Source organism: Phaenicophaeus curvirostris, chromosome 2 (assembly GCF_032191515.1).
Source record: "Phaenicophaeus curvirostris isolate KB17595 chromosome 2, BPBGC_Pcur_1.0, whole genome shotgun sequence".
NCBI classification, from domain to species: Eukaryota; Metazoa; Chordata; class Aves; order Cuculiformes; family Cuculidae; genus Phaenicophaeus; species Phaenicophaeus curvirostris.
The window spans coordinates 31,686,936-31,707,398 of record NC_091393.1 but is presented as its reverse complement, the minus strand read 5'-3'; the positions used below and the strand labels follow the sequence as shown (position 1 = coordinate 31,707,398).

Genomic DNA, 20,463 nt, shown 5'->3' with positions numbered 1-20,463 from the left:
ATTCTAACCAGCACTCCTCTTACTCCTTTTGAAACACCTTTAATTTTTTTTTGATGTCCTAAGAATTCATCCCTTTTTTACTTTCTTTTTCTCCTTTTTTTTCTGATAACGTGAAAAACAGATCTTGTGAGAAGCTGACTTAGAGCTATTCTGGGGGTAGGGTGGCATCTAACTAATGACTAACATGAATCCTCGTGTCCAATCCTTCATTCTTACCACTGTTGAGCAGGGGATTCAGGAAGCTAAGTTAAGAATTCATGTTCTTGCACAAAACTAAGGAATGCTTGTGTCTAATTTTCCTGTGTATCTGGTCTTTAGAATACGTTGAAGGGCATACAGATGGGCTGTAGAGGGTATTTTGAAGTGATCCTCGGTCATCTGAATATCAGATTAATTTCTAACCAGTGGACAATTCTTCAAAGATTAGAACATGTAAACTTGTCTACTTCACTTAATTCTGTGCTCGAGTTGAGCAATCAGGGATATGCTTTCCAGCTTGATTGTAATTCATTCTGTGAATGTGATATTTTAATACATGGAAATGGGAAGACTGCCAAGATCACAAAGTTCAGAAAAAACTTTAGAAGTCAGATAAAAGAGTATCTCTATGCATACTCTCTATGCTCTCAAGTGGCGGCTGTAATGTAATGAGATGATATGAAAATCTTAAAACCTATTAGGAAGAAAATTATCCTGCTGTCATCAATTTACAATTCGGATAGGCACTTCCCATACCTGATGCTTTATAATTTACAGTGTAAACGTAGATGATGCTTGAGTGTGGAAATCAGTACTGGGTAGCTATCTTCTGTTTGGTTTTTTTGTACACATGGAATTTCATGGTGTGATAATCATGTTCTGCAAACGTGTATGGTGAACATGTTGTCAATTATACACATGCCATCATTAATCCTTCTGAATTAGATATACTAATTAGATGTCAGTTAAATATAGTTATGGCAATTTTATTTCTTGCTTCCTGTGTAATATCAAATCAATAAAATGTAGTAAAGCTTTCAAAGAACATGATATGCAAATACTGTGATAGTTCAGTTTTCCAAAGAAAGCTTTGTAAGTTCCAAATGGTGTTTATGTTTTTGCTGAAATAATTAAAAACATATGAAGATTATAATGTTTGAGATTTTGTGCCAGTAGTGAAGCAAATGCACTTAGCTGCATATCACCAGCCAGTGACAGGGAATGTAAACAGAAAAGTTCGTCATCCAAAATGTCTTTTTAGTAATTTTTACTGCAATTTCAGGAAAAGTGTTTTCATTTTGTTGCATACAAAGGCGCAATCTCTAATTGGGACTTCTAGGACCAAATAATAAGTAGTTGAAAAATGTATACAGAGAACTCTGTTCTAAAAGTGTTTTAGAATTCTAAAAACCATTATAAAAATAAAATCTCTGGTGCTTGGATACATGAATAATAGATTAATAATTGAAAGTTAATTGAAATATTTCAATTCATCTGTTTTAATTAAACGGCATTTCCTTTCAATTTAACTCACAACACCTGAGGGGTTAAAAAATCTGTATTCCAAGTAAAACCTTATATTATTTTCAACAGGACTTAGCCACATAGAAGTTACCAGCCTTACTCTCCATAAGACATTTGTACATTTGAGACAATTTGAGAACCTCGTATATGGCTTCAGTTATAGTGTATAAAAAGCCTTTTTGACGAAAAGTGAACTTTGCTTCTAAATAATTATGCTAGTAAGAAAGTTGTGAGCCAGACAACACTGATTTTCATATTCAAGAAGGAAATGGGAAAATTCTTGCATAGTTTACTCATTCACATCTTTTGGCTGGTTTCATTCTTCTTGAGAATTACCTAGAAATACATATCATATGCAGGGTTTTACATGGAACAGAATGGAGCATTTCATTGTAAGGCACTATTTCTGTCCACTATTGAATTGGAGGGCATGTCATATAAACATTTGAGGTTTTTTTTTTAAAAAAAAAAGAATGAAAATGTCTGTCACAAAGTAACTTCTTGGTATTTAAATATCTTGAAGTGTGCAGAAGTACAGCTACATACTGGAGAAATGCAGTTAGTCATGAACTAGTATAGATTGTCCTAGGGAGTTCTGGAAAGATCTAAGCAAAAGCCAAGACTGAGGAATGATACGAATTACATTCTTTCTTTTCAGAATTACGGTGTGATTTGGACTAAAGAAGAAATGATACCAAATAATCTGTCCTAGATTTGCCTAGAAATTGGTCTGACCATTCTTTACAAAGCCAGTTTTACTGCTATTGTTCGTCTGTGTCACTTAATGACTGCTAACCTTTTAGAGGGCAAAAGTACAATAAAATAGAAAGATGAATAAGCAAGATTTCATGGAATTGCAGAGTGTTCTGGTTTCTTCAATACAGGGTAATCACTAACGCGCATCTATTGTTCACCTTTTTCAGAAAGTATTAAATGCTTTCACATTACTGCTTTATAAGGGATGTTTTAAAACTCTGTGCTTGATTTCTTGGCTTATAATACTTGGATCATTTAAAGGTTTTCTGCTTTTAACAGGTTGAGTCTACACAAAGTATGATTAGAATTTTGGGCCTTTCAGCTACTTTACCCAATTATCTTGATGTTGCTACATTTCTACACGTCAACCCCTGCATTGGACTATTCTACTTTGATGGCCGTTTCCGACCTGTACCACTGGGGCAAACCTTTATAGGAATTAAAACAACCAATAAGGTAAAGAATCATGAATGCCAAAGAAAGGGTTGCTTTTTGTTTTGATTGTGCCTCACGTATATATCGGTAGTGGGTACTGGTTTATTATGCTACAGGTGTTTTATGAAGCATATTTTCTTCTATATAAAAATATACGAAATTGAAAGATGCTTTAAGAATCATATTTCCTCAGTTCAAAATACTTCTATAAACCCCGTTGCAATTGGATAGCATGGTATCTAGCTGTGCATTGCCTCTGCTTTGCTAGTAAGCTTTATTTATTTAAGGAGAAATCATCACCCTCGGCTGCAGACTCACTGTAGCAGCTGATTATTCTGCCTTTCTTGTTTCAGTTTTCCATTTTGCTAGAAACAGTGGTGCTTTTTGTTTGGCTCTAAGGATGCATATAGAATGTTGTAAGAAAAATACTCATTTATGAAATCTGGAAATTATATATATATTGATATGAAATGCATTAATAGTAGCTGGATAGCAGTTGTTGATGAAAACCTTGTCATGCAAAGCCATTAACTGTGTACATCTGATAGAGAACACATTAAAGTGTTCCCTAAATAAGCTCTTTGTGCTCCTGCTTATTTTGGGAAGCTTTAAGACCATGGTTACATATAATACTGTTGTTAATAATCATAAATGTAGTGTCACTTGACATGTAAATCATAATTCTTCTTTAATACAGGAATTAATACAAACACTTTCCTATAAGATTTCCTGTGCATCTCACTAGCTAATAATAAAACCTAAATCAGCTCAACTTTTAGAAAATCTTAGTCTGCTGTGATTTCATTTACTAGAAATCAATACATTTTCAATCAAAAGTTAATTTCATAGCTTAATTGATAATAGGATTTTTTTTTTTCCTTTTTATAGAAATGGACATTGCCTTTCTTACTAGGTTATTTAAGTATTCCGTTCCATCTGCAGTGCAGGAAAGAAACTTACTTTACAACTGTAGGGAGCTGTTTCAAGTCTATACACACAAGAATAGTTTACCATATGGTGCTTGCCATGATTTGCATATTTTAACCTTCATTAATTGTTTCAAGTACCTTCACTGCTATTTCACGTTGCTTTTCTTTAATCTTTTTCTCATACTTGATTTGAATATTTGTTTATTTCCACTGTATCGTGTGAGAAAAGGGGATGACTCACTTCAGAATGCATTTGTGATTTAAAAATCATAGAAATATACAAATAGTCCCATATAATTTATAACTATTTAAAAACCTAATTTTATAAAAAAGCATGCCTAGATGAGGAAATATTAGGAGGTAGTAGTTATTCTGTAATGTGGATGCCTGGCAAACTGTTTTAGTAGTACAACAGTGAGCAGCTTTTCTTTTTGCTTTTTCAGAGCAACATCATTACAGATTTCATAGAGTAAAATACATTTTGCAACAAAGATAATACACTTTATAGCAAACAAAAAGTAAAAGCATTAATCCTCTTTGGAAAGGATTCTATTCAGGATAATACTAATACTAAAGCTGCCAAATGAGTGTCAATATCAACATCATTTTGGTCTACTTGATGGGAGGAAAGCAATGTAAGGACCCACAGAATCAAAAGAAGTTCTTACAGAACATCAGCAAGTACAGTCAGTGCTATTTCTATATCCACACTGATGAGCTGCAAGGAGTTAGAAGTCTGTTACTTACTTCAGGTGAATCTTTTGCCACAGCTCTCTGACACCCTTCATCCAAAAAAACCCCAAAAAAATTTGAGCTGGAATCACATGCAAACTCTAGGCAAGTTTTCAAAAGCAAGGACAACATGGTGTATTTATTATGCATAGAAGTTAGCCAGGAAACCTCTTTAGACTCTGTGCACTGAAATGTTAGCATATGGAATCAAGACTAAAGTTTGGCTTCTTCAGTCAGAGTTTGTTGATATCATTTTCTTCTTTAATGTCAGTTATTTTTCTTTATGTACATTTATCTCTTCCTCTTTAGGTATAAATGCAAAAAACATGTTAAGTTACATTTGCATGTATATATGCATATATATGTTCACATGTGTTTTCATGCACTGGTCATGTACTTTTCTTCTTTATGATTTTCAGTTGTTATTTTCTGAAAAAAAAAACAATAAAAATGCTAAACTCTCATTTTCAAAATAATTAGACTGGCTACTTGTCTCTTGCACACATGTCCATATTGTCTCATCTTTTTATTACTATACTTGCATGATTCCAAATATGAATGTTCTCTTCCTCCCTCAAAAGCTGTTTTTTCATCTTTCAGCTATTCTAGAGAACTCCAAGTACTAAATTTCCATCTTTGAATTTTCACATGCTTTGCTCTTCATTTCATAAACTTCATTTGCATTCATAAACTTCATTTATTTGTTTTGATTTGTGACAACTTTAATACTGAGGGGCACTCCAGTAGATGCATGCTATTTATATTGTGATATGTTAAAGAAAAAGAAGAAAAATTTTTAGAGTAGCTTGAAGAGTGCTTTTTATTTCAGCTGAGCTCTTTTATTTTAGAACCTTTCTGAAACATTTTTTTATACGTAATTGGAAATTGTATAGGATACTCCCACGGTTCCCCATGTATGATCCAACTATGAAAAAAATCCTGTTCTCTGTGGCAAAAACCTGATGATCAGTAATTTCCTGGATATGTATATCTACAATGTAAAAACTATTTTTAGCCAAATGGAAGGACTTAATGTTAAGTAAGATGATGTATTAAATGGATATTTCATCAATATCCTGTAGAAGTAATGCTCCATAATATGAAACAGATAAATTAAAGAATAGAACTGCATTGCGTCACTTTGCTCATCAAAAAAGCCCAACAAAGCTATGTAATAAATTTTCTGTCCTTACTGCCCTTACTCATATTTTGTCTACTTATTTTCATGTTCTATTTGTGAATTTAAGAATATCAAAATTATTATGCTTTTAACATGAAGTATGATGTTTGTTTTTCAGGTGCAGCAGCTGAACCATATGGATGAAGTATGTTATGAAAATGTGCTGAAGCAAATAATGGCTGGACACCAGGTATTTAATTTTTGCTTTGGTTTGCTTTCCGAAAACATATAAAGAGATTAGTTTTGGTCTTCATAACAATGTATTAAGGATTTTTATTATTATAATTATTTTGAGATATATCACATCAGAGGTCGTCTCTAATCTTGAAAACAGTTTATAGAAGCAGCATGCAAGAAAATCTAGACAGGCTAAATAATGTTAGCTTTTACTAAGGTGAAAATCCCTGGTACTTTATATGTGCCTTAAAGTAATCAATGTATATTTATGTCACTTTTCTAAAATGACAAGGCAAAGTAGGTCAGTGCTTTAGAGACCTTACACTTAGGTACATTTAATGATTAAAAAAAGAAAAAATGCAGCATTTACTATTATTCTTAGCCTTTCCAGTATCTTTCAAGTTCTAGTGTTTCCTGTTAGAGATTAGGGATGAGAAATATGCAGAGTGCTTAAGACGTGGTGCACAAGGGCTTAGCATCTGTCATTTGAAATATCCCACGTTTTGTGTTTAGTTTTCTTTTTAAGGGGTGTGATTCTTCATTTTGCTTTATAGTAGAGGTTTCTGAAGTGAATTTTCAAGACTGATATTCCCCTCCACTAAGTTTGTGAGCCTCACTCGTTTGCCTGAATAGTTGATCATTCTGTTATTATCGTCCTCCTCAATCACCCCCGCACAGTGTCTGATTTTTGTTAGAATGTTGCATGGACAACAGTGTGAGTAGCAGTAGCTGTAGCAGGTATGACATCTCTTCAGAGCAGGAACTAATGCTAGTGCATTACAATCCATGAAGAGGCTTCTCTGTAAAAAACCTGTATAGAAAAGAGGGAAACTTTCACACACGGTCACACTAAGAATTGCCTTTTTTCCCCTTTTCACATAAAATTCAGATTGTGATAGGTTTTGAAAGATGAACAGTTGGTTTATGACTTGGGGGGGATGAAATACTTCATCAACAGCTTCTTAGTCCTCCTGTTCCCCCTCCTTTAACACCATTCTTTCACTTGTCTTCTCTTGTTGATATCAGTTACTTCTGCTACATTCAGAAAACTTTCATGGATAATACATATGGAAATTTCCTGAGTGATGGTTGTTAATAAAACTTGTTGACAGTACCAAGGAAACTTTTTTTCCTTCATTGTCAATTTTGCACACACCTTACCAAATTCCTAACACAGAGGTACATTTAGATGCTTATCTTTCATTGCTTATTATGATTTTGTGTATTTTCACTTGCTGTAGATAAATCTACAAGTAGCAGATTCTTTAAATCAGTATGTCAAAATGAGCTGGATTGCCAGCAGGAAGATGCATGCTGTTCCAGAGTATTTCTTGCACCTTTCTTTCCCTCCGTTTTCTTCACACAGGGTTGTGGGTGGGGGGAAACTGTCAACAAACATATATAATGTTATTTGAGAAATTCAAGTACAATAAGTTGTCTAATTCTACTAGATGTTTTTCTAACTGTCCTTGAGAATAGTTTAGCTCCTGTGCTAGCAGCCGAATACATGAGTTTTAAGGCATGAGCTACAGCCAGAAGAAGTCAAGTGAAGAACTGTATTCTACTTAATTTTACAGTTTCAGCAGCTGATGCTATTGCTGATCTAAATTTCTGTAAATTATATTTCAAACCAAGAACCAAATCAATACGCTATTTTCAGACAAAACAGACATGTGGTTTCCTTTGCTATATAAATGTTGATTTGGTTTCAGAATGCTTGGGCTAATGTGATTCAATTGATTTTAAATGCTAAGCATTTTATTTGCTTGAGAACGTTTATTCTACTATGTTGCAGAACTCTCTTAAATATAAGTCTAAATACCAACCAGTTACGCTGGGCTTTTCTTCAGAGTATTTAAAACATATTGGTCTTGATACAAAATAAATTTTCATATCCTGAAATGAATGAGAGACAAACACTAGTGTTCAGTCTTTGACAATACAGAATCAAGCATATCAGCTCATTGCATAGTACAGTTAATTATAACATGTAGTTTTGTAACACATATTAAAAACTAGGAATATTTCTTTTTAATGAGTATGCTATGATAAATGATCTGTCTAATCATTAAACCAACTGCATATATTAGAAAAAAGCAGTAAAGATGCCTATGCCATGGTGGAAGATTAATGTTATGACTGACTATGATTAATATCATGATAGGAAGGTTTTCTATAGTGCCTTCACAATTTTGAGAAAAGCCTTTGATCTCCTAAGGTTATCACCTTCTTCCAATGTTTTTAGTTCTTACATGTCCCTTACCTTGTGTTCCATGTTCACCATAATCTGTTACCATTATGCTAAATTACCTTTCTTAGCTTGTGTTGTCCTAAAAATTTGTATTTATTTACATTCCATGTGCGTAAAGTTTTTTTGCTTTTTAACAAAGATGTGGTTTCTAAATATACCAGTTGTAAAGATGTACATAGACCTTCCCCCTCAAAATATTTTAGCAAAAAATTTCCACAGCTGTTTTTTTATCTCTGGAATTCAGGAAATGGTTGGAATCTTATGACTATTCAGGCAGTAGTGTGTGACAGACACAGATCTCATTAGTGGTGCTCCAGAGAGCCAAAAGCCTACCTGTTCTGTTTTATACTGAAGAACAAGAAAGAAATACCAGAATTGGAGAAAAATACTTCCTCTTTTCAGAAATACCATGAGTTAATGTGCACCTTACTGTAGCCATCAAACTTACACGCTGTTGTCTCATTTAAAATTCTTTACCAGAGTCTTCAGAATGTCTTAATAAATTAAATTCAACATTGTTTACCTACTATTCTGTTAACTTATTTTCTAAGATTTCTGCCATGCCAGAACCAAATAATTTACTCTTATGGAAGTCATAGAATCATAGAATAACCAGATTGGAAGAGACCCACCGGATCATCGAGTCCAACCATAAAGTCAAGCTGATGTTTCCTTGTCATGCTATACGTTATGGTGTGATGCCTGACTGAAGCTGTATGTTCAAGTGTTTTAATCAATGTACATGTGTTTTCATTTTTTAAGACTAAGGCTGGTAGGAGGTAGTTGCATTCTGCAGGCATGTGTTTTGACAGATGGAGAGAAGCATTTTATGTTGATTTTTCAACAGTCATCCTCTGCAAGACTTCAAGCTCTTCGTGGCTACTGGGAAATTAAGAGTTGGTGATTCAGGCTGATTCAGCCTTTAATTTTGATCCATCTGCTCAAACTAATGAGATCTCATTTGTAGGCTTCGCTTTGAATTACAAAATGCAACTGAAGCTATAACATTTGTCTTATAGCACAATTCTGCTCTTGTTTAACTTGAGGAGAGATACAATGATAGATGGCTTGCCCTGCTGACTTTTCCAGTGTTTTTGTTATAGAAACTTTTTGCATGACTGAATAAGTAAGATCAGAAAATGTCCCAAGGGGGTTCCAGGTGCTTTTAAAGTCAATGCACTCTTTTTGTAGGATTAATAAAAATGCAGATCTTCATTAGGAGGTTTGTCTGTCAAATTCTCTTAAGAATGCTTTAAGTGAGAACCTCTAGTGCTGTTAATTCTGCTTTCCTGGGACTGTTCTTCTGTGCTCAGTGTTAGCTGGTTAATATGTGTTTTCTTGTCATACTTTGAACTTACTATGTTCTTACATTATCTGAAAAGATGTTAGATCCACTTAGACTGATTTGCACTTTGAGAGTTTTATTTCTTCCTCTTAATAAACCACATATTCTTTTAAAAAAGGGTAAAAAACCCCACCTGAAATACACACTGCTTGTCAAGAGAATATGACTTCACACTCAGCTGCAGGTAGAGGGTTTTTTGCCAGCAGTTATCTTCTGGGATACTGTTCCCTTGAAGACTGTGTGAAGGCTCAGTCACCAATAATTGTCATTCCCTCAAAGTGATTACAGCTGTCTCTTGTCAGACAATCACCAGTAGTGGACCATATGCATTAAACAGCTTTAATGCAGCTACAGAGCTGGAAAAGGTTCTTCACTAGCCCTATGACAGACCATTTAATGGTGGCAAGTTCTGGGGAGCAGGTAACATCTTTCTGAGGCAGCCTGTAGAGAACCTCACAAGATCAGCACTGAAGAACACACATATCAACATCATTTCTATAATAAATTAAAACACTGCATTACTAGCTAGTTTAGGACAATACAGATCCTACTGTCTTTATCTTCACAGTGTCTGGGAGCGGGGAAGACCCTTGTATTATGCCTTGAGAAATAACACTGTACTTCTAGGAGTTTTGAGAAATAACATTATATTTAAGGTTGGGGCTTTTTCCTCTGAAACATGTCATATGTAAATTTTAACTTTATGTTCAATTCCTTTATCTAAAAAATATGGAGCTGTTGCTCTTTGGCAAGATTCAGTTACTTAAGTTGATATTCTAGGCAATTATCTCTTTTTGACTTTGACCATCACTGCTGTTATACAAGTTCACTTCCATTATATCTCCTACTGTTGCTGACCTTTTGCTGTTTTATCCCACTGTCATTGTTTGACCCCAGCTGGCAACTAGTCACTGTGCAGCTACTTGCTTACTTCCCCCCACTGCAGCGGGATAAGGAGGAGAATGAAAAAACCCAACCTTTTCAGTTGAGTTAAAGGCAGTTTAATAGGACAGCAAAGGAAGAGAGAATAGTAATAATAATAATAGTAGTAAAACAATATACAAAACAAGTGATGCACAATGCACTAGCCGCTGACCAATGCCCAGCCCGTCCCCAAGCAGCAACTGCAGCCCCTTGGCCAACTTCCCCTATTTATGTACCTGTCATGATATGATATGGAATGGAATACCCTTTTGGCCAATTTGCATCAGCTGCCGTGACTATGCTCCCTCCTGTCTTCTTGTGCTCCTCCTCACTGGGAGAGCATGGAAAGTTGAAAAGTCCTTGATTTAGTATTAGCACTGCTTGGCAACAACTAAGAACATGACTCTGCTATCAAAATTATTCTCATCCTAAATCCAAAACAGCAATATACCAGCTACTAGAAAGAAAATAAACTATCCCCTTTGAATTCAGGACAGGAAGCCAAAAAATCCACGACACTCTCTACCTTGATTACTGAGATGTTCATATGTTTCTCTTGTTGTCCTCATCACCTCTTAAATACTTTTACTGTTGTGGATTTGTCTGAACTTGACTGTTCGCTATCTTTTCTTTTCCTTTTTCTTGTTTTTGGTTTCTTTTTTCCTCTAGTTTTTGGTGGTTTGAACATTCTCTCTTGTCAAAAAAAATTAAGAACCTGAAATTGCATAAGTTTTCCTAGGATCTTGTACTTTATTTCTTGCATTATGAATCAGAAGGGGAGTTGCTGAAGTTCTTTTAAAGCTTTCAGAGACAGTACTTCCTCAAACTGCATTCATAAGATTCTCTTGGTTTTGCCACATTCCCTTACTCATCTCTTCTGATTCTGCAACCTTTTCTTGTGGTTTTTTTTTTTCTCTCATAGCTGATTCGCTTTGATAGTTCTTAAACCTTCAAAAGAAGTCTTGTGTTCTCTTTTCGCTTTGTCCTTGGTGTTGTTTGAGCAGGTCTCTCTCTCTGCACCTCACTTTGCTCTCTGGGTTTTGGGGTTTTTTTGGTTTTGGTTTTTTTTTTTGGACTTCAATCCTCTCTTACTCTGCTTGTCTTCTGCCACAGATATCTAGGTTTCAGTCCTGACTCCTTACCCACTGCACTTCGCTTGTTTGACAATTTGATGGTTTATTACAGTTCAACTTGGAGTGCCTTTGGCATTCTTCTGTCTTCTGAAACTTCTTTTCCTTTTGAAGACAACAGATGTCTCCGTTTTCCCACTGCTTTTGAGAATTTGCTGTGTAACTCTGAGATGATATTGTCTGTTTAATTTTTCTTCAACTAGCTTGGGTACTCAGTGAAACTCCCTGAAAGTTCATTTTGTTACTAACCTTGGTATTTTCAGTTTACAGCAAAAACTGACTGTTCAGTGGAAGTTCTATCATCTTTCTGTGGTTATTGTCCTTCCTGTTTCTGCAGGCATTGAGGCTCGTGGTGTCAGTACTTAAGTACTGTAACTGGAGGAAGAAGGCTTCATCAGTTGGCATTCCGTGATCAGCTGGCCTGTAGTATACACGAACCACAAAATTCCCATTTGTTCCTCAGTCTTTTATTTTGACCCACAAGCTTTCAATCTGTTTGTGGCTAGTCTTCAAAGATAGCTCCATGTGTTTGTATAGAGGCACTTTGCCTGGGCTCCCAGTCACATTGTCTTCTTAGTGTACTCTTAATTACCTATAAGGTGTTTTGGAGGAGTTTTCTCCCTGACACCTACTACCTCACAAACCTCCCAGTCGCCTCCACAGGACTTCAGCTGTGTCACGAGATCCCCAGCATCCCCCTGGACAGCAAGTGGAGGGCCCATACCAGCAACTATTGGCTGTCCTTCCACTACTTGTCATAGGCTGATATTATCCCCCTCCCTCTTCACATCTAGTTTAAAGCTCTGTCTACGAGCCCTGCAAGCTCCTGGGCAAAGACCCTTCTCTGTCTTTGAGAAAGGTGGCTCCCATCCGATACTTGTAATTCTGGTGCCATGTAGGTCACCCCATTGTCGAAAAACGCACAGTTGTTGTAGTGACACCAGCCACAGAGCCGTGTATTAATTGACTGGACCCATCTGAGCTTTGCGATGTCAGCACCTGTAACTGGAAGGAGGGAATTAAAAATCACTTGGGCCCCAGGTTTCCTCACTAGCTGTCCCAAGGCCCTAAATTCTCGTTTAATCCTCCTTTCTGACCTTTTACTTGATTTGAACTATTTTTGTCGGTTTAACTGTCTTCTTCTGTCTTGCCGTTCTGCTTTGGCACTATTATCTCAGCTGCAGCTGATATGACGAGCTTTACCTTTTATCTTTTTAAATGAAATTTGGCTTTTTTTCCAATAGGCAGACCACAGCCATGTATACTTGTTAAATTTTTAATTAGTGTATGCATTGGGTGGTTAGTATGCAGTTTTCTGGAGATCAAGCTTGCTTTATTAATTAGAATTTATGTACTTAATTAAAACGTTGTTCTGTACCACTGTTCTGCATTTAGTTCATTAGAAGTAATATTGAGATGCTAGATATTTTAGAAAACCTTGGAATAATTTCTAAGTATCATCTTACACAGATTTTTAATATTTTACTCTTTCAAATCAGGATTTTTGCTGTCACTGATCAAGAACAGTTTACGCTTGAATTTATATAGTCAAAACTGGTTCTGTGCTATGTGTTGCACATAAAGCATTCACTTTGTTTGCAGTTATTTTCTATTTACAAAAATTGACTTGAATTTTGCAGTACTAAGATGTGTCATCGTGGTTTTCTTACACTCAGAAACACTGAGTATTTATTTTACACCTATTATATTAAATTGTCAGAAGTTAATTTGACAGGTATTAATTTCTTCTGTAAAAATGATGGATTAAATTTCTTTATTATCTGTTTTCACACTATTATTTGCTCGCACAAGCCATGTGAAGATAAAAGTTTAATAAGCCTGCTTATTGCAACTATTGACAGAGTTTTATAGTTGTGTCATAAGATTTAATAAAACGGTATTCAGTTGTCCCTCTGGAGCTCAGTACCTTGAGAATTAAGCTTGTTTTAGTATTTTTCTGGGTGAAATAGTGTTCTAGCACACTTTGGACAAATAACTCTGAAAAGTAACTGGCATTGTTAAAATGTATTTATATTGGGGTTTTTTTCTAGACATTTCTTAAAGCCTAAAGAGTTTATTTCAGTTTTGGTTTTCTATCTATACAGTTTGCTTCTACTTCATCACATGATGTATCTTATTTGCATATATAGGTGTATATATTTCTTCTATATTTATATAGGCATATGTGTATGTAAGTAGAGATACAGAAGGGAAAGTGGTCCAGCAGGATAGCTGAATTGTGACTGATCATTTTAGATGTTATTTCTATATCAACTGATTAAGTGAAGACTTGAACACTTTGGATAGTTTTCTGTACAATTTCTTATTACAGTTTTTGCAAAATTAGGGCCCATTTATCAGTATGGCTTTTTTTAAAAAAATCACACACAAACGAATTCAATGGTGATGCACTATTTTTATATTCCGAGTCTTTATCATTTATTTAGGCACTCCCATTTCCATTTCATTTCACAATTTTAAGGGTATAATAGTTAATATAATCTTACGCCTGAATAAACAAAATTTCGTATCATACTTTAAATAAAAATACTCTATTGATGAGCTGCATAGAAGATGCAGTTCAAAAATGTTATATTCCAGGTATTTCGTGTTATTGTTATCATATGTATGTACTATTTCACTCTCTATTTTCTGGTTGAATGCTTTGGCTTTAAACACTTAACTTGTCAGCTGCCCATATGAACAGCTGAGGAAATTGCTGGAAATGGATATTATAACAAGTATTCGTATTTAATATCCCATGATTCTTCAAATAAGCAGCATTCTAAATGTTCGTGTGCTATATTTCTGTGCCTTATACTAATCATATGTTTTTCTATTTACATAGTAGCTTGTCTGAATATGTTTACAACATGTATATTGTAAGAATCATAGAATCATAGAATCACCAGGTTGGAAGAGACCCACCAGATCATCGAGTCCAACCATTCCCACCAATCTCTAAACCATGCCCCTCAGTACCTCATCCACCCGCACCTTAAACACCTCCAGGGAAGGCGAGTCAACCACCTCCCAGGGCAGACCGTTCCAGTGCCCAATGACCCTTTCTGTGAAGAATTTTTTCCTAATGTCCAGCCTGAACCTCCCCTGGCGGAGCTTGAGGCCATTCCCTCTTGTCCTGTCCCCTGTCACTTGGGAGAAGAGGCCAGCACCCTCCTCTCTACAACCTCTTTTCAGGTAGTTGTAGAGAGCAATGAGGTCACCCCTCAGCCTCCTCTTCTCCAGGCTAAACAACCCCAGCTCTCTCAGCCGCTCCTCGTAAGACCTGCTCTCCAGCCCCCTCACCAGCTTTGTTGCTCTTCTCTGGACTCGCTCCAGAGCCTCAACATCCTTCTTGTGGTGAGGGGCCCAGAACTGAACACAGTATTCGAGGAGCGGTCTCACCAGTGCCGAGTACAGAGGGAGAATAACCTCCCTGGACCTGCTGGTCACACCGTTTCTGATACAAGCCAAGATGCCATTGGCCTTCTTGGCCACCTGGGCACACTGCTGGCTCATATTCAGTCAGCTGTCGACCAACTCTCCCAGGTCCTTCTCCTCCTGGCAGCTTTCCAGCCAGGCTTCTCCAGTCTGTAGCACTGCATAGGGTTGTTGTGCCCCAAGTGCAGGACCTGGCATTTGGCCAGGTTAAGAAGTTAATTCTGCGGATCCCTATCAGCTTCATATTGTTCTTCAGCACGAATTTAACGGCAAGGATAAATTATACTGCCTGGGCTGCAGCAATCACGCATTGGTGGGGTTCAAGGTCCTGAGAGATGCGGCACAGGCATAGTATAGTCAGGACCCTAAATTTTAGGAAAGTAAACTTCCAGCTCTGCAAGGAGTTAGTCAGTAGAAGCCCATGGGAAACAGTCCTCAGGGACAAGGGAGCAGAACAGAGCTAGCAAATATTTAAGGATGCTTTCCATAAAGCGCAAGAGTGCTCAGTTATGGGATATAGGAAATGAGGCAGGGAAGGGAAGAGATGAGCGTGGCTGAGTCGAGGCCTGCTGATCAAACTCAAGAACAAGAGGGGACTGCATAGGCAGTGCAAACAGGAACAGGGAACCTGGGAAGTGCATAGGAAGAGCTACTCAGTTGTGTAGGGATGAGGTCTGGAAGGCCAAGGCGCAGCTAGAGCTGAACTTGACATAGGAAGCAAAGAACAACAAAAAGGGCTTTTACAGGTATGTCAGCTAGAAAAGGAAGGTTAAAGAAAACGTACCCCAACTATGGTTGAAAATGGTGACCTCATATGAACAGACAAGGAGAAGGCTGAGCGATTCAACAACTTTTTTTGCCTCAGTCTTCACTAGCAACCGCTCTCCTTACCTGTCCTAGGTCAATGAACAGCAAGATAGAGACCAGGAGAGTATTGCCTCTCCCACTGTAGAAGATCAGGTTTGTGACCACCTGAGGAACCTGAACATATATAAGTCTATGGGACCTGATGAGATGCATCCCGGAGTCCTGAGGGAATTTGCTGATATGGTTACCAAGCCATTCTCCATGATATTTGAAAAGTCATAGCAATCAGAAGAAGTCCCTGGTGACTGGAAGAAGGGTAATATTGTGCCCATTTTCAATAAGGGTAGACAGAATGACCCTGGGAATTACCAACCTGTCAGCCTCACATCTGTGCCTTGGAAGATCATGGAACAGATCCTCTTAGAAGCTGTGCTAAAGCATGTGGAGGACGGGGAGGTGATTAGTGGTAGCCAGCATGGTTTCACCAAGGGCAAATCCTGCCTGACCAACCCAGTGGCTTTCTATGATGGGGTAACCACAGCAGTGGACATGGGTAGACAAAGGTATGTGATCAGTCTGGACTTCTGTAAAGTCTTTGATACAGTCCTCCACAACATCCTTCTCAACACTGGAGAGATATGGATTTGATGGGTGGACTGTTTGGTAGATAAGAAACTGGTTGGAAGTTCATATTCAGAGAGTAGTGTTCAACAGCTTGATGTCCAGGCGGAGATCTGTGAGAAGTGGTGTCCCTCAGGGGTCTATATTGCGACCAGTGATGTTTGATATCTTCATGAATGATAAAGACAGTGAGATTGAGTGCACCCTCAGCAAGTTTGCAGCTGGCACCAAACTGAGTGGTACAGTTGTCATACCAGAAGGATGGGATGTAATCCAGAGCGTTCTGGACAAGCTAGAGAAGTGGGCCTGTGAGAGCCTCATGAGGTTCAACGAGGCCAAGTGCAAGCCCCTACACCTTCGTCGGGGCAATCCACAGTTTAAATACAGGATGGGCGATGACATGATTGAGAGCAGCACTCTGGAGAAGGACTCAGGGTTGCTGATTAATGAGAGGCTTGACGTGAGCCAGCAGCATGCACTCAGCACACACAGCCTAGAAGGTCAGCCATATCCTGAGCTGCATCAAAACAATCATGGCCAGCATGTTGAGGGAGGCAATTCTTCCCCTCTACTCCTATCTTGTGAGACCCCACCTGGCGTACTGTGTCCAGTTCTGGAATCCTCAACATAGGAAGGATATGGAACTGTTGGAACAAGTCGAGAGGAGGGCCACAAAGGTGATCAGAGAGTCGGAGCATGTCCCATATGAGGACAGGTTGTGAGAGTTGGGGTTGTTCAGCCTGGAGAGGGAAAGCTCCGAGGAGATCTTATAGCAACCTTCCAGTACCTGAAGGGAGCATACAAGAAAAGTGGGAGGGAATGTTTACAAAGGCTTGTAGTGATAGGACTAGGGACGATGAGTATTAAGTAGAGAGGGGAAGATTTAGACTAGACATAAGGAGAAATTTCTTCACTATGAGAGTGGTGAGGCACTGGAATAGGTTGCTCAGGGAAGCTGTGGCTGCCCCATCCCTGGAGGTGTTCAAGGTCAGGTTGGATGCCCTGCCCATGGCATCATGGTTAGAAGTAGATGGGCTTTAAGGTCCCTTTCAGTACAAACCATTGTATGATCCTACGACACATTGCATGGTCCAAAGCTTTTGAAAATTCTTGCTCCATAGCCCTGAAAGAAATGGATATATGTGCTTAGTTCACCATAATAGGTAGTATCAACCAATATAATTCCTGATTACTGTCAAAACTTCTGTAAATTATTCAAAATGTAACAAGATGACTGCTGTTCACCAAGACCTTATGCCTAGTACATATTCTTTAACAGATGTTACCAGGGTATCCAGTAGTAATGTCATTAGTGGGTTTTAATTTGAAATATACAGTTACTGTAGGAAGCTACAGGAAATAAGTTATTTTGAGGAATCCATGAGAATTTAAGACATTAATATGCCTCAGGAAATTCTTTTTGACTGTATGCTTTTATTCACTTTTTAGAGTAGGAGATTTCTCAGATACGTAGTGCTGCAGTGTAGATAGTTTTCTTTGTGGTTACAGAGGAGATCATTCCGGAATATGTTACTTTTTTATGTTCTCATGTATTTAATAATCAGATATTTGCAATATTGTTATTTGGGAGAGGGTATAGAATTGATACAGTGCTTTGAGTTGGAAGGGACCTTACAGGTTATCTAGTCCAACCCCTAATATCTTGGGAAAGGCTAGATATATATAAGATATAGTCTCTGAGAGACATTCTAATTGTTCTAGCACAGTTTAGTTTTGTTTGCAAACTATTGCATCATTTAAATTCTTCATAACGTAGCTAAGTTTCATATTAAAGCCTACACTTGCTTACACTTGAAGGCAGTTCTTCAGTTTTCAGATGATGTAGAAAATCTGTTGACTAGGAACAAGAAAAAGATTTTTGGATAAATGTGATTTTTAAATTAGTGCTGACAGGAAATAAGCTAGAAAACTTGACTAGTTCTGTTCTTTAATTGTTTTGTAGGTTTATTTATGTTACTGGATCTTACAAAACCAGAAGATACAGACATTGACATAGCAATTTTCTTAATCTTTTTACTTAAGTAAAAGGAATGGGACTAAATGTGAAGATTTCTCCACTATCCTTTTTCCTTTCCTTCAGTAAAGCTGAATAGAGTCTGCATAAGACTCTGGTTTCTGGGTTATTTTTTCATATTATGGAGGGCATACATATTAGTATAAATAGTTTTGGAAGCATAAGAGGAGATACAGTGAACATAACAATGCTTATTCCACAGTGATATTTGTCAAAAATTTAATTTATGATACTGTAAAAACCTATTTTATTTTACAAAGTTGAAATAGGTAATATCAGGACAGGACAAAGGGAAATGCTTGAAACAAATTACTACGCCATCTTGTTTTTCTAAAAAAAGACACAGTAAAAGCTGCTTATAATTTTGAATAATAATTGTCGTTCAAGTCCATTGGCATCTGCAAAAATGCAGTTGTTAACTGCTTAATGACATATATTTGCATAGTAATAGACTAGCTATTCTCGCTTAATTTTCTATACAAGAATAGATTTTCCTATTTCTATTTCTATCCAGTCAATTAAAATTCAGAATAATTTCTACTACCTGTAGGAGTCAGTGAAGTATTGTTTGTTTTTCTTATTGAATATTTTGCCCTTTACTTTTATTTTTACTCTATTCATTTTTCCTCTGCATTTTGTCATGTATTTGGCTAATGCTACAAATTCAAGATAGCATAGATCACATTATACTGTTCAGGAACAGGTTTCCTTTACTGCCCAGAATCCATATTTAAGCATTGATTCCATAACTGAGCATTTATTTTATAGACCATCTAATGTAATTCAAACTATAATAAAAGAAGATTGTAAACACAAGCACTAACAGTTTTTAAAGTAATTAATAAGTTAGAACTTCATAATGTAGATTAAATCAGACAAGCCAATCGGCATACATTAGTGGGATTCTTGTATAACTGTTATATAGGTATAAAAGAAGAGTCATTTCATATGGACAAGTACTTTTTACTCAGGAGCATCCTCCCATTAGTGCTGCTGCATACATGCTAACTATTTTTCAATGTAAAGGTTTGATATCACCAAAGGCTCTATTTTATTGCCAGGAATACAAAGGCACTGTCCAAGCACACAGAAGGAGGATTAGGAAAGTCAGACCCCATCTGGAGGTGAATCTGGCAAGGAGTGTGAAGGGAAACAAGAAGGACTTCCACTAGTACGGCAGCAGCAAGAAGGGAAAATGATGACTCTTTGCTGAATAGGGCAGGAAAGCTAGTGACAAAAGACATGCAGAAGATTGAGCTACTCAATGACCTCTTCACCTTGGTCTTTGCTGGTAAAATTTACCTACAGGAATCCCAAGGTCCCCAAGACAAGTGGGAAAGATTAGAGTAAAGACTTATCCTTATGCTTACCCTTACATAAATCCATGCAACCTGATTGGAGACACCCACATGTGCTGAAGGAGCTGGTTGTTTTCACATTGCAGAGCCACTTATTATAAATCTTGAAAGACCTCAGTGATCGGGGAGGTTCTTCAGAACTGAAAGACAGCATGTTATTCCTGTCTTCAAAACGGACAAGAAAATCATGTCTGTAACCTGACTAACAGGAGCACAGTTGAGGTTATAATTTTAAATGAAGGGGGGGGAAAAAGTCAGCAAGTGAGGAAGAAAACATATTAACTTCCAGTTAAAGAAAAATTCCTTGGTCTCCCTAGGCTAAAATGTCTTGTTAGATATAATTCTAAAAAGTAAATTTAATAACTAACAGTAGTAAGGTCATTTTTTTTTGTGGTGGAGTCTACCTCTCATGGGGGTTTCTGCACACCTTTTAAATCATCTTGTGACATTTGGAAATCAGTGAGACAGTAAGTTTTCAGAATGTTTAGAAATTAAATAGAAGCAAGAAAAAGATATGTTAAAATATATATGGGAGCATCATTGGAACTCTTTGGACTATTCCAAATGTATTTCTTTTGGAGCTAATACAAAGTTGTTAAATACTTATAACACCTACAGAAACATTTTTAAATGGTAATAGTTCTGCAAGTTCTGTGTTTAAAAGGGTGTGCTTAAGTGGGAACCTATTTTGTTAGAGACAATACAACACAAGCAGAGGAAAGACAAGGAAGAAAATAAAACCAAGACCAGCTAAGTTTATACTAAGAATTAGAATAGAGATTATAACAAGTCAGAGAAGACAGAGCAGGAGGTACATCAAGAAGGAAACTATAAAAGTA

The 20,463-nt window shown here is 37.0% G+C and overlaps 1 protein-coding gene across 1 annotated transcript in view; it reads left to right on the top strand.

The window, feature by feature from the left end:
- Positions 1-20,463, top strand: part of LOC138717797 (activating signal cointegrator 1 complex subunit 3) — a 277,866-nt gene that overhangs the window by 118,944 nt on the left and 138,459 nt on the right. The window contains exons 12-13 of the mRNA XM_069851636.1: positions 2,539-2,715; positions 5,654-5,725. Of these exons, the coding sequence (XP_069707737.1) occupies positions 2,539-2,715; positions 5,654-5,725 (249 nt within the window). The remainder of the gene's footprint in view (positions 1-2,538; positions 2,716-5,653; positions 5,726-20,463) is intronic.